Consider the following 14,719-nt stretch of genomic DNA (forward strand, 5'->3'; position numbering starts at 1 on the left):
CACTCAAAGTTGCTGCGCAGGTTGACAGTGTTAAGAAGGCGTATGGTGTGTTGGTCTTCATCAACCATGGGATTGAGTTCAAGAGCCATGAGGTAATGTTACAGCTATATAAGAACTTAGTTAGACCCCACGGAATACTGTGTTCTGTTCTGGTCACCTCAATGCAGGAAGGATGTGGATGCTATAGAGAGAGTGCAGAGGAGATTTACAAGGATGTTGCCTGGATTGGAGAGCATGCTGTAAGAGAATAGGTTGAGTGAATTTGGCCTTTTCTCCTTGGAGTGACGGAGGATGAGAGGTGACCTGATAGAGTTGTACAAGATGATGAGAGGTATTGATTGTGTAGATAGTCAGAGGCTTTTTCCCAGGGCTGAAATGGCTAATGCAAGAGGGCATAGTTTTAAGGTGTTTGGAAGTAGGTACAATGGGGATGTCAGAGTTAAGTTTTTCACCCGGAGAGTGGTGGGTGAAGGTGCCAGTGAAGGTGGTGGGGGCGGATACAATACGGTCTTTTAAGAGACTCTTAGGTAGGTACATGGAGTTTAGAAAAATAGAGGGCTATGCAGTAGGGAATTTCTAGGCAGCTTCTAGAATAGGTTACATGGTCGGCACAACATTGTGGGCTGAAGGGGCTGTAATGTGCTGTAGATTTTATATGTTCTATGTTCATTGCCAAATCAGCAGCATATTTGATACAATTTTTATTTTATTTAGAGTTACAGCATGATAACAGACCCTTCTGGCCCAATGGGCCCAGGCTGTGCAATTACACCCATGTGACCAATTAACCTACTACCCTTTAGAATGTGGGAGGGAATTGAAACACGTTGGGGAGAATGTACAAACTGCTACAGAAAGTGGAAACGGGTTGCTGGCACTGTAGAAGCAGTACACTAACCATCAGCACGCTGCCCCATTTTGCATCTCTGATTTGTATCAAAATCAAAATTATCTCCACTTTGTCATTGATTTCTGTGTGGGTAGCAACACCACTTGTTGCCTCTTGTTATGACTCAACTAGTTCACCACAAGCTGGCAAATACAACTGCCCTTTTAGTTAGTATGTCACATGCTCATTCAGCTACTGAATCATTACTGCAGCCTTAGTTGAGGAACTTCATCTTGAATTAAATTTTCCCTCATAGAGTCACACAGCATGGAAACAGGCCCCTTGGTCCAACTTTTCCCTAACAACCAAGATGCCCGTATCTCTGTTCTACCAAACAAATTATACTAGGTTCCCCTAATGGGGCAAGCAGCCTCAGCAGTATGACATGTTCTCAAAGATGAAAGAAGCCCTGACAAAAATTAGCCCCTTAAGAATGCAGGGAGCTCTGATAGATTCATGGTCAATTGAGAAAAATGTGATAATATTACCAGGCCTGTTAAGTGCATGACCTTTGTGCCATTGATCCAATACATGGAATCAATGCTCAACTTAGAGTCATACAGTAACAGAATATCACAGAAACTGGCCCTTCAACCCAGATAGTTGGTGCTAAACTACTATTCTGCCTGATCCTATCGATCTGAGAGATTCCACACTCTCACGAACCTCTGAGTAAAAAAGTTTACCCTCATGTTCCACCTTAAACTTTTCACTCTTAACCCATGAACTCTAGTTGTAGTCCCACCTAAGCTCAATAGAAAAAGCCTGCTTGTATTTACGCTATCTATACCCTTCATAACATTGTATATCTCCAACAAATCTCATCTCAATCTTCTATGTTCCAAGGAATAAATTCCTAACCTATTCAATTTTTCCTTATAATTCAGGTCCTCCAGTCCCAGCAACACTTTTCAGCTGTTCATCAGCTTTGCTACCATTTACTGAGAGTAGCACGGGGAGTTACTTTATGGTTGGCATGGAGATGGTTGGCTTAAGGGCCTGTTTCTGTGCCCTATCGCTCTTTGCTCTGCAAGAAACTGTTTATATACCAGAAAAGTCGGATATTTTTAAGATATAAATGATGTGTGAGAGGTAATGCAACAGGCAGTTTACTTTTAAAATATTCTTCAAAGTAGCTTCTATTCTCATTTATTCTCATCATTAGACAATGTGAAAGTGCTCAACATGAGACAGATGTGATGTGATTGAGCTTGAAGTTACAAGTACAAAGTCAAAGTTGAATGTAAACCAAGGAATGAAAGTACAAATGATGTTGATTTTTTTTTGTGTATGATTATATTGTGCTTGTGCAGAGATTGTAAAATGACAAGAATGACATTTGATGAGAGACACACGCAGAAACCCAACACAAACACTGTCAGATAGCACTGGCAAACATGCTAATTTCAATATGACAGTGGACTGACATTATCAGAAGTATTGCAACTGTAGAAGTTGTGTTTTTATGTTAACAGGAGCATGAATATTCCACAATTTAAGGAGCGTGTGCTGAGACATATTAAGCCAGTAAAACAAAAAGGCAACTCCTCAGTCAGGGCAAAATGTAAAATAAACTCAATAGATACATTAAAAATACTTCTTAGAAATATTATTGTTGCAAACTTTAACAGGAGTCACTATGGTCTAGTCAAGTAGTTTAGGATGTGAATGGGCTCCATTCACTATACAAAGAAAGGGCAGGATTTAGCAGAAATTTATCTGGCATACACTTTGAACAATACAATAGAGAAGCTAAAATTCCCACAGATGCTTTGACAGACTGCAAAGCCTTACTCTCAAGCATTGCCAGCTGCTAGATTTGTCACAGTTTTTTTTAATGCTCTTGAAATTCAGAAACATTTACAAACTGTAAATGTAATACTTTTCTGTTAGAAATTAAATTCAGCCTTAAATCTAAAATACCATTAATTTTAAAGTAAATACGCAAACAGGTAGGCTTGAGATCCTAAACTGGAGAAAGGCCAATTATGATAGTATTAGAAAGGACCTAGCAAGTGTGGATTGAGACAGGCTGTTTTCTGGCAAAGGTGTACTTGTTCAGTACAAGAACTTCGAAAGTGATATTTTGAGAGTACAAAGCTTGTTTGCACCAGTCAGAATAAAAGGTAAAGATAACAAGTGTAGGGAACCTTGGTTTTCAAGAGATATTGAGGTTAAGAAGAAAAAGCAGGTGCATTGCAGGTATAGGCAAGTAGGAACAAATGGGGTGAGATATGTTAAGAGCAAAGGATCGCAAAGAACAAAATTGGTCCCCTGGAAGATCAGAAAGGTAATCCATGCGTAGAGCCAAAATAGATGGGGGAGATCTTAAATCCATTTTGTATCTGTATTTACTCAGGAAATGGATGCAGAGTCTATAGAAGTGAGGTAAAAAGGCATCAACTCCATGGACTCTATACAGATTACAGAGGAGGTGTTTGCTGGCTTGAGGCAAATTGGGTGGATCAATCCCCAAGGCCTGACAAGATGCTGCTTCGGACCCTGCAGGAGGCAAATGCAGAGATTGCCAGGACTCGAGCAGAGATATTTAACTCATCTTTGGTGACAGGTGAGGTGCTAGAGGAGTGGAGGATAGCCAATGTTATGAAAGGCTCTAAAAATATAAGCCTGTAAGCCTGACATCAGTAGTGGGAAAGTTATTGGGAGGTATTCTAAGGAAATGGACATATGAGTACGTGAATAGACATGGACTGATTAATGATAGTCAGCATGGCTTTGTGGTGGTAGATCGTGTCTAACCGATCTTATAGTTTTGTGAGGAAGTTCCAAGGAAAGTAGATGAAGGCAAGGTAGTGGATGTTGTCTACATGGACCTTAGAAAGACATTTGAGAAGGTCCCACATGGGAGATTTGTCAAGAAGTTTCTGTCATTCAGCATTCAAGATGAGGTAGTAAATTGGATTAGACATTGCCTTTGTGGGAGAAACCAGAGAGTGGTAGTAGATGGTTGCTTGTCGACTGGAGGCCTGTGATTAGTGGAGTGCCACAAGGATCGATGCTGGGTCTGTTGTTGTTTGTCATCTATGTCAATGATCTGGATGATAATGTGGTTAACTGGATCAGCAAATTTGTGGAAGACACCAGGATCAAGGGTGTAGTGGACACCAGGGAGGACTATCATGGCATGCAGCGGGATCTGGACCAGCTGGACAAATGGGCTGAGAAATGGCAGATGGAATTTAATGCAGACCAGTCATAGGTGTTGCACTTCAGTAGGACCAACCAGGGTAGGTCTTACACAGTGAATGGTAGGACACTGAGGAGTGTGGCACAACAAAGGAATCTGGGAATACAGGTACAGAATTCGTTGGATGGGACGTCACAGGTTGAGAGGGTCATAAAGAAAGCTCTTGGCACATTGGCCTTCATAAATCAAAGTATTGAGTACAGTAGATGGGATCTAATGTTGAAGTTGTACAAAACATTGATGAGGTCTACTTTGGCATCTACCTAGGGGAAAGATGTAAATAAGTTGAAAGAGCACAGAGAAAATTTACAAGGATGTTGCAGGGTTTGGCGACCTGAGTAATATAGAAAGATTAAATACCAGTAGCTAGGATTTTATTTCTTGGAACATAGAAGATTGAGAGGAGATTTGATAGAGGTATACAAAATTAGACAGACAGATGAGGGGTATAGACAGGATAAATGCAAGCAGGGTGAAAATTGAGAAGTTTAAAGGGAACATGAAGGGAAATTTCTTCACTCAGAGGGTTGTAAGAGTGTGGAACGAGCAGCCAGCAGAAGTGTTGCATGCGAGATTGATTTTCATGTTTAAGAGAAGTTTAGCTAGGTACATGGATGGTAGGGGTATGGCGGGCTATGGTCCAGGTGCAGGTCAATGGGAGTAGGCAGTTTAAATGGTTTGCCACAGACTAATGGGCCAAAGGGTCTGTTTCTATGCTGTACTTTCTGATGGCTCTATTTCTCAAATTATCTTGGAGGGGTGAGGGTGTGTGGGAGGGTGGAGGAAAGAACCAAAAAGCAGAACTTATTGAATGAAAAAAATGAGAGAGATTGATAAAAAGAAAAAAAGGTGTGAGTGTTCTATATCTAAATTTGGTGTGGTTTCACCACTTAATATTAATTTAATTCATTTTTATACAATATATTTCTTATTTTTAATTTATAGTATATTTTATGTAGTGCACTCTACTGCTGCCACAAAACAACAAATTTCACGACATATATTGGTGATGAGAAACTTGATTCCTAGCCAGCCCAAATGCAACACAATGAGGGAAATAATACAAGCAAAAGGAGAGTGTAAAAAGCAAAAAGGCAGTTGATACAAAAGAGAATCTAAAAGTCTTTATAAGATGGTGTGACAATAAGGATTGGAGGGGTTAATTAGGATGGTGGCAAATCACTTCTGTTGTAGACCATGATTGCCCATGTCAAATGACACGGCACGTAATGATGATAATGATGCAAGAAATAGATAACTGAAGGTATTTTATGCATAGGGGCAGAGATAATGACTGAAATCGTGATTGTGTCCTTTGTTGAAGAAGAGGATGCTGTTCGTATGGACAGCAAGAAACATTTTCCCAGGGCAAAAATGGAAAATATAAGGGGGCAGGATTAAGATCATTGGAGGAAAGTTTAGGGGGGATGTCAGATGTAGGTTTTTTTTAATGCAGAAAGTTGTTTGTGCATGAAAGGCACTGCCAGGGGTTGTGATAGAGGCAGAAACATTAGGGACATTTAAGAGATTCTTAGATAGAACCTGGATGATAGAAAAATGGAGGGTTATGTAGGAAGGAAGGGTTAGATTGATCTTGGTAAAGGTTAAAAGGCCAACACAACCCTATGAGCCGAAGGGCCTGTACTGTGCTGTAATATTCTATGTTCTGTGTTCTATCTCAGTAGATTGGAAGGTAGTTGACTTGATAGATGGAGTGAAGAAGATAAGTAGGTACAATATAAGATTGACTATGATAACTAAATGAGTAGGTCTGGCTGGAATTAACTCTGGGTAAGTAGCAGAGATAGGAATAGAGGTTCAGTGGGAAATAGAAACTGGACAGTCTGTTTATAGTCCTCCCGCACTGTCCCCTTCATACTATTCAATAAGACTTTAAGTTGATTTTACTTCTGCTGCAGTAACTTCCTTTTTCTCTACAATTCCCTTTCAGAGTGTTTGCCATAACCTTCCAATCCTCCTTGACAAAAAGGGAGGTGCTGGTGGGGTAGTATTGTTCGTGGGGGTGGGGGGGCGGGGGAAGAAGGTGGAGGATAATGTTCCAGGTTTCTGGGAGTTCACATCATGGATGATCTTATCTGGTCCCTTATTATCACCACTCTGAACAAGAAGGCACAGCATTGTCTCCGCTTCGTAAGGAGATCAAGCAAGCGAGGCACTGCCCCCACCCATCTTAACTGCATTTTATAGGAGCACCATTGAGAGCATCCTGACAAGCTGCATCTCCCTCTGGTATGGGAGCAGCTGAGCATCAGATCCGAGATGCTTACAAAGGACTGTGAGAACAGCTGAGATGGTCTCCCTACCATCCATCGGGACATTTATCTGGAACACTGTGTACGCAGGGCCCTTAGTATTATTAAGGATCCCACCCATCCATCCAGCATCCTTTTTGACTTTCTACTATCTGATGCATAAAACAAGAATGGTCAGGGTGAAAAACATTTTCTTCCCTCAGGCCATTAGGCTTCTGAACTCCTTGCAGCATCACATTCAAAGTGACACTGATTAATCTGCTTTGTACCTTACGATATTTAATTTATGCACTTCAGTTTGTTTATTTATGCGTAATCCATCTGTAAATTTCATCCGTACTTTCATAAGCTATTACGATAATAAACTTGACGATTTGAAAAGGGAGGGGAGGGAGAAAAAGGGAGGGAAGATGAGGAGAGATGAGGGGGATGGAAGCGAGATGGGAGAGAGGCAGATGGGTCACTATGGTAGGCAAAGGAAAGAAAATGGGAGAATGGAATAGTTGAGGAAGGAGGAGAGAGGAACAGGGTGCCCTGTATTTAACCTGAAAAATGGCAGTTCCGCACCAGATCCTTGTGTATCAGAAACTGGATTTCCTGAATAAATAGAGCTCTGGTTTAATTCCATGAGCACTGATTCTGGGTACCTATAGATAGTGATGAAATATTTCTTGGTGATCCAGAGCAATTCCTATCTATGGCTCGTGCTTTATATGAAGTATAATGATAGTCAAAATCAAAGTCAATTTATTATTAAAGTACGTATATGTCTCCATATACAACCCTGAGATTCATTTTCTTGCAGGCATTCACAGGAAAAAGAAATACAGCAATATTTATGAAAAACAACACAAATAAAAACTGACAATCAATGTGTATAAATATTGTGCAAAGAATATATAAATAAATAATACTGATCGCATGAGTTGCAGAGTCCTTGAAAGTGACTCTTTAGGTTGCGGAGTCAGTTCGGTGTTGAGGTGAATGACGTTATCCACTCTGGTTCAGGAGCCTGATGGATGTAGGGTAATAACTGTTCCTGAACCTAGTGGTTTGGAGCTTAAGGAATCTGTACCTCCTATTTGATGGTAGTAATGAGACGAAACTGCAGGTAAGTTGAGCATTTTCACAAGAAATGGGCTGAGGCTGCTCAGACTTACTTTGAGTAGGGTTGTTAAGCATTAGAAATTGCACCTCACTTGCCTGAAGAAGATTTGTTACCAATTATCAGGATTGTAATGAAACTCTTCACATTTTGGATTAAAGTGACTACACAAGTAAGGTGTGCATCATCAAGAAGTACAAGACCCATATACTTACTTCAACAGGGACAGCTGCTGGAGGCACAGGAGTGTACTGGGGAATGTAGGTCCCTTGCATAGGCGCGGCAGCAGTCATGTACTGTAAAAATACAAAGCATTACATGAACCTTCCCTGTCTGGATGAAACAATGATTAAAAACATACTTTTAAAGTTCAACGTGTTGCAAAAAATTATAGAAAATCAGAAAATTAACGAACAATGAGAAATTGGGATATTAAATTCCAATTCCAAATTTCAATATTGAAGTAATATTGAAGAATACTACTTCAATATTCAAGTAGTAATATTGAATAATACTACTAGATAATGTGGCTTAAGTGTTTGACTTTGTGGAATTTCCCAATGGTCAAATTGAATCATAAGAAATTAATAAAGAGAGACTGAGTAAGTTATGACTTCATTCCTTCGTACGCAGAAGATTGAGAGGAAATTTGATAGAGGTATACAAAATTATGAGGTGTATAGATAGGGTAAATACAAGCAGGCTTTTTCCACTGAAGATGGGTGAGATTACAACTAAGGGTCATGGGTTAAGGGTGAAAGGTGCAAAGTTTAAGGGGATCATGAGGGCAAACTTCTTCACTTGGATGGTTGTGAGGATGTGGAATGATCAGCCAGTGCAACTGGTCAATTTCAATGTTTAAGAGAAGGTGGATAGGTATGTGGATGCCAGGGATATGGAGAGATATTGTCCCAGTGTAGGTCGATTGGGAGTAGGCAATTTAAATGGTTTGGCACAGATTAGATGGGCCGAAGGCCCTGTTTCTATGCTGTACTTTCTATGACTCTGGTTAAGGTTTTTACTGTTGTGTTGTAGATACTTCATTTTAGCAGTTCTGTAGGAGCAGTCTGTTCTGCTTTTAGCATGTTTGGGTTTGAGCTAAAGATAAGGGGCTATGTTGTTCAATTTAGGAATGTTGTGTCAGCCTATCAGGATGGTGGAATTAGGAGAAGGTTCCAGAGAATGCTGGACAGAGATGTTGTTGTGACGGACACTGGTGTGGGTCGAGGTCTTTTTGGCGGCTGCTGGAAGACAGAAAAGAAGATGGCTGAGGATGCCGTCCCTATTGAACAAGGTGCTTTGTGCAGATGAATGAATGGCTTTGAGGAGGAAGGACCAATAATCCCGTGGGGGAAGCCCGTGTGTTTGAGAGGGATTTTGTGCGACAGACCATGGGTCCAGAGTGTGAGTTAAAGACAATTTCAAGATGAGCTCCAATGTAGGTGCACATTTGGACTGGATTAATGGGCCCTTTTTACTTTTTTTTTCTTTTTCCAACTAACTGTTAAATAAAGCTGAAATTTGTAAGAATATTTTCTTTATAATTGTATGCAATGTACAATCTGTTATTTCTTGCTAATGGCTAGTTGCATGGAGGCAGTATTTACACAGGATTCGCACAGATCCGGGTTCGGGTGGTCGAGACATCCCAACTTCCTGGTTTTGGTGGGACCCAAGTCACACTGACCCGAGAGTTAGAGTTTGAGAAAGGTGGTTTTCTCACTGCTAGTCCAGTGGCTGTTAGCAAGGGGCTAACGAGCTGCATTTCTACAGACACCCGATAAAAAGGGGTTTCAACTCCAATTCTTAGCTTGTTGACAAATTCTTGTCTGTGGGGCTGCTGCTCATTACCAAACATGATTCAATCCACCACCTGTATATCATTTAGTGCGGTAACACTCGTCATAAAACAGTCAAAGATTCGAAATACCTTTATTATCAAAGTATGCATATGGTAGATAACCCTGAGGTTTTTCGTCCAACTGACAGCCACGAAACAAAGAAACAATGCAGGAAATACAATAAATTTAAGTACCATACTGTTCATCTACTTTCGACTTGTATTCTTGTAATATGGGTTTTATTTTTCTGTGTTAAATCTTCTGTAACTTTCCCCCAAAATTTAAGTTTCCAATACAACATTTATTCAAGTTTTCCTCTTGATCTGTGCAGTGAAATCACAAGTGCTGTTAACACTGATTTGCTGCACTGAGTGTGTCACTCATAACTCACCAGAGATGCATTGGAATCATTCTTTAACAGTTTTAATTCCTTGAGAAGGAAGCAATCCCGTAAATTAGACAGCAGTAAATGGCAGAGTGGCAAATTAAATCATTAAAAATTTCTGAGTGTTAAAAACAACCATATTTGCATGAGGGTATTATGTAGCTTAAAGATAAAGATTAGCGTTATTTTTTACATGTACATTGAAACAGTGAGATGTGTCATTTGCATCATATAATATCTGTGAGGATTGTGCTGAGCAAGTGTTGCCACTCCTCTGACGTCAACATGACATGCCTGTAGCTCACTGACTCTACTTGTACATCTTTGGATTGTGGGAGGAAACTGGAGCACCAGCAGGAAATCCATGCAGTCACGTGGAGAACATGCAAACTCCTTACAGACAGCGATAGGAATTATACCCAGATTTATGATTGTGACATGCTAACCACTACACTACCGTGCTGCCTCATCTTTTCAAGATGGTTGTTCATTAAAGGGACAGCTTATTTTTACATTATATGCTGATGACTTGGATGATGGAATTCATGGCTTTGTTGCAAAGTTAGTGGACAATATGAAGATAGGTGGAGGGGCAGGTAGTTGTGAGGGAATAGAGAAGCTACAGAAGGACTTGGACAGATTAGGAGAATGAGCAAAGAAGTTGAAGGTGAAATAGTGTGTCTGGAAGTGTATGGTCATGCACTTTTTCAGAAGAAACAAAAGGTGGACTATTTTCTTAATGGAGAGAAAATTCAAAAATCTGAGGCTCAAAGGGACTTGGGAGTCCTTCACATGATTTTCTAAAGGTTCATTTGCAGGTTGAGTTAGAGGTGAGGAAGGCAAATGCTATGTTAGCATTCATTTCAAGAGGACTAGAATATAAAAGCAAGGTTATAATGTTGAAACTTTATAAAGCAGTGGTGAAGCCTCACTTGGAGTATTGTGAGCAGGTTTGGGCTCCTAATCTTAGGAAAGATGTGCTGAAACTGGAGCGGGATCAGAGGAGGTTCACGAAAATGATTCCAGGATTGAAGGGCTTTCCATATGAAGACATTTGTATTCACTAGAATTCAGAAGAATGCGGGATGTTGAAAGGCCCTGATCGAGTAGATGTGGAGAGGATATTTCCTATGGTGGGAGAGTCTAGGACCAGAGCACACAGCCTCAGAAAAGGGGGCAACGTTTTAGACCGGCAATGAGGAGGAATTTCTTTAACCAGAGAGTGGCGAATCTGTGGAATTAGTTGCCACAGGTGGTTGAGGAGGCCAAGTCATTACATACTTTTAAGGCAGAGGTTGATAGATTCTTGATTGGTCAGGACATGAAGGGGTGGGATATGGGGAGAAGGCAGGAGATTGGGGCTGAGAGGAAAATTGAATCAGCCATGATGAAATGGTGGAGCAGACTCGATGGGCCAAATGGCCTAATTCTGCTCCGATGTCTTATGGTCTAAAGATGTAAATTAGAAGGAGTTTTTATTTTTTTGAAGTTCGCAACTCTTCGGAATTCCAAACTCATGATAACTGTGGAGATAGAATCATTGAATATGCTCAAAGAACATATATTTTGAACATATCCTCAAGGAATATATTTTAATAAAGTATTGATATTTGACTACAAATGAGTTAACAATTATGAGGAAGAAAGGTACAATAAGCAAAGACAGAAGAAAATGTCTTTAGGTACAAATAACTGACTAAGGTGTGGATTTGGACTAAGAACAAGAGGTTTACAGTACATAAGATCCAGCCTGCACTTCTGCGTTAGATCTGACGTTTCCACGTTTTTGTATAAATTACAATTTTAATGGTTAATTGTTTGATAATGGAGGCATTTCCTGTCTGCACAAAATATAGAATCTGCACTCAGTGGCCACTTTATTAGGAACCTCCTGTAACTAATAAAGTGGACACTAAGTGTATGTTCATGGTCTTCTGCTGCTGTACCCCATCCACTTCAAGGTTCAATGTCTTGAGCATTCAAAGATGCTCTTCTACACATCACTGTTGTAACATGTGGTTAATTGAGTTACTGTCGCCTTGCTGTTAGCTTGAACCAGTCGGCCATTCCTCTCTGACCTCTCTCATTAACAAGGACTTTTCACCCACAGAACTGCTGCTTATTGGATGTTTTTTTTTGCACCATTCTCTGTAAACTCTAAAGACTGTTGTGAAAACCCCAGGAGATCAGCAGTTTCTGAATACTCAAACCACCCCATCTGGCACCAGCAATTCTTCCACAGTCAAAGTGACTTAGATTATATTTTTCCCCATTCTGATCATTGGTCTGGACACCAAATGAACCACTTGACCATGTCTGCATGCTTTTATGCATTGAGTTGCTGCCACATGATTGACTGATTAGATATTTGTATTAACGAGCAGGTGTACCTAGTAAAGTGGCCATTGGGTATATACTTGGTCACTTTGTCATGGAGTGATTATATTCATTTCAGCAATGTTTACACAGTACATTACAAAAACGCTGATAGGGAACAAAATTGTGGATTAGTTTACATCAAAAGTCATTCTGATATATAATATATAAATAAAATATGACATTAGACTACATCACTGGAATTGAGATGCTATTCTTGGTTGATGGTGAGCACAGAATTATTGGAATAATGTTAAAATCCAGCTGTCCCATTGTTGTCCTTCAGGGGGAGAAATCTGCCGAGTTTATCAATATGTAACCAACCAACATGGCTGACTCCTAACTACTTCCTCTGTTCTGGACCAATTAGAGACAGGTAATTGATACTGCAATGTCCATTCCCAGGAGGCAACTGAAAGATAGATGTGCCAGAATTAAAGGAGTGCTCATTAATTTTTTCCAATATTTTAATAAGAATAAATTTATTGTAATTGCTCCCTGAAAGGCACTCAATTTTCCATCACATTCTTTTTGTGTATATTCATAAAAGATGGCTGGTGAAACTTCCAACATCAGTGATTTTAAGCATCTGGTTTGAAGAATCTGAACAATCTTCCTCATTAGTTTAATTATTTCCATGTTAGTGCAGTATCCATCTTCCCAGTAGTCTCTAGGGATTGCTGAACATTTCCTTCCCCTCTAGTTCTGTGGGTTCTGAAGTTACTGATGAGGCCAGTAAGGGTGAATGGGTAAAGAAATGGCAGATGGACTATAGTGCCAAGAAGTGTGGGGTAATGCACTTTGCTAGGAAGAATAAAGGTGCAGACTATTTTCTTAAAGGAGGAGAAAATTCAAACATCAGACATAAAAATGGACTTCAAAGTGGATTTCATCAATGTTAACCTGCTGCTTGAATCAGTAGTTTGTTCATTATGTGCTGTGTTGTATGATATGGGCGACCATGAACATGATGATTCTTGGCAAATTTTTCTACAGAAGTGGTTTCCAATTACCTTCTTCTGGGTAGTGTCTGTACAAGATGGGTGACCCCAGCCATTATCAATATTCTTCAAAGATTGTCAGCCTGATGTCAATGGTAGCATAACTAGGACTTGTGATTTGCATCAGCTGTTTGTACGACTATCCACCACCTGCTCCCATAAATAGTCAACTTTTTGAGTTGAGACCCTTCATCAGGACTCACGTTGACTAGTAATTCCTCTCCACAGGGGGCTGCCTGACCTATTGAGTGCCTCCACCATTTGTGTGTGATACTCTGGATTTCCAGCATCTGCAGAATCTCGTGTTTGTGTTTAGCTCTGAACCAGTCTTGTGTCAGAGAGGCATATAGTGAAACAGGATCACCATCAGGTATATTACGAATGAGATATGTCTGAATTTTTTTGTTTCATGGCAGCAGTACCATGCAAAACATAAAAATTACCAAAGAAAAAACTGGTTTAATAGTTATGCTGGAGAATATGTCAGAGTAGTGTGGAACAGACATGTTCTTCCACATCCACAGCCTATACCCAAAGCTGCCTTCTGCCTCTGCAAACCATCTCTGGTCTCCCAACATTTCATCCCTTCACCAGTGAGCAAATAAAATTACAGTACTGTACAAAAGTCTTGGGCACATATATATAGCTGGGGTGCCAGGGCTTTTGCACAGTGCTGTATTTGTCCACATGGAGTGGAGAGTGACTTTGTAAATCTAATAGGAGCTAACAGGTGTTGGGAACGGTGAGGGTGGAATGTCATGGGAGGAGTGTGGGTTAGGTGGCAGAGAAGGAGTGCCAAGGGCAGGGTGCCTGAGATACCAGGCAAGGTTATTTGATTTCAAACAATTGGTATATTGATCATTACAGAATGTCTCTTTGGTTCTTTCTGTTCCCTCCCCTCTCTCTATCCCTTTTCCCAACTATGATGTCTCCCTCCCTGCCCCCTTCCCACTCTCAATCCACAATAGAGACCCAAATCAAATCAGGTTTATCATCACTCAAATATGTCATGAAATTTGTTTTTTTCTTACAGCAGCAGCAGTACAGTGCAATACATAAGATTACTACAGTATTGTGCAAATGTTTTAGACACCTGAGCTATATACATGTGCCAAAAGCTTCTGCACAGTGATCTAGAAGTTTAGCTTTACTTGTTGTATGTACATCAAAATATACAGTGAAGTGCATTGTTTGCATCATTGTCTGTCTGTTTGTGACGTGCTGAAGGCAACCCACAGGTTTCTGTTCCCCCTCCCCCTCCCCCTCCCTCTCCTGGATAGGCTGTCTCAGCCTCCATTGTTAACTTCACTTTGAAAGCAGATCATCTGTCATCTGACTGAGTGAGTGACATGTCAATTCACAATCCCGCAATGTTGGGTTTTAGCCGACTGTTTCTTCACCTCTAGAGCAGTGACAGCAGCATGCAGAGCCCTTAATGGATTGGATTTTGCAATGGAATTGTGCAGCTCACATTACACAAATGAGAAAAGATGTAAGACAACGTGCCATAATGTTAGATCTGCAAAATATGATTTGGGGGAGGTTTGTAGAGGTTTATAAATTATGAGGGGTATAGACAGGGTTAATGCAAGCAGGCACCTTCCCCCCTCGAGATGAGTGAGTCTAGAGGTCAGTGTGTCT

The 14,719-nt window shown here is 40.4% G+C and overlaps 1 protein-coding gene across 4 annotated transcripts in view; it reads right to left on the reverse strand.

Moving 5' to 3' along the window:
* The window catches only part of LOC140713876 (RNA-binding motif, single-stranded-interacting protein 3), a 632,800-nt gene that overhangs the window by 12,782 nt on the left and 605,299 nt on the right, over positions 1 to 14,719 (reverse strand). For all 4 annotated transcript variants that reach the window (XM_073024496.1, XM_073024497.1, XM_073024495.1 and 1 more), the window contains one exon: positions 7,691 to 7,771. In XM_073024496.1, coding sequence (XP_072880597.1) covers positions 7,691 to 7,771 — 81 coding nt within the window. The remainder of the gene's footprint in view (positions 1 to 7,690; positions 7,772 to 14,719) is intronic.

The sequence above is a fragment of the Hemitrygon akajei genome, chromosome 20 (assembly GCF_048418815.1).
Source record: "Hemitrygon akajei chromosome 20, sHemAka1.3, whole genome shotgun sequence".
NCBI classification, from domain to species: Eukaryota; Metazoa; Chordata; class Chondrichthyes; order Myliobatiformes; family Dasyatidae; genus Hemitrygon; species Hemitrygon akajei.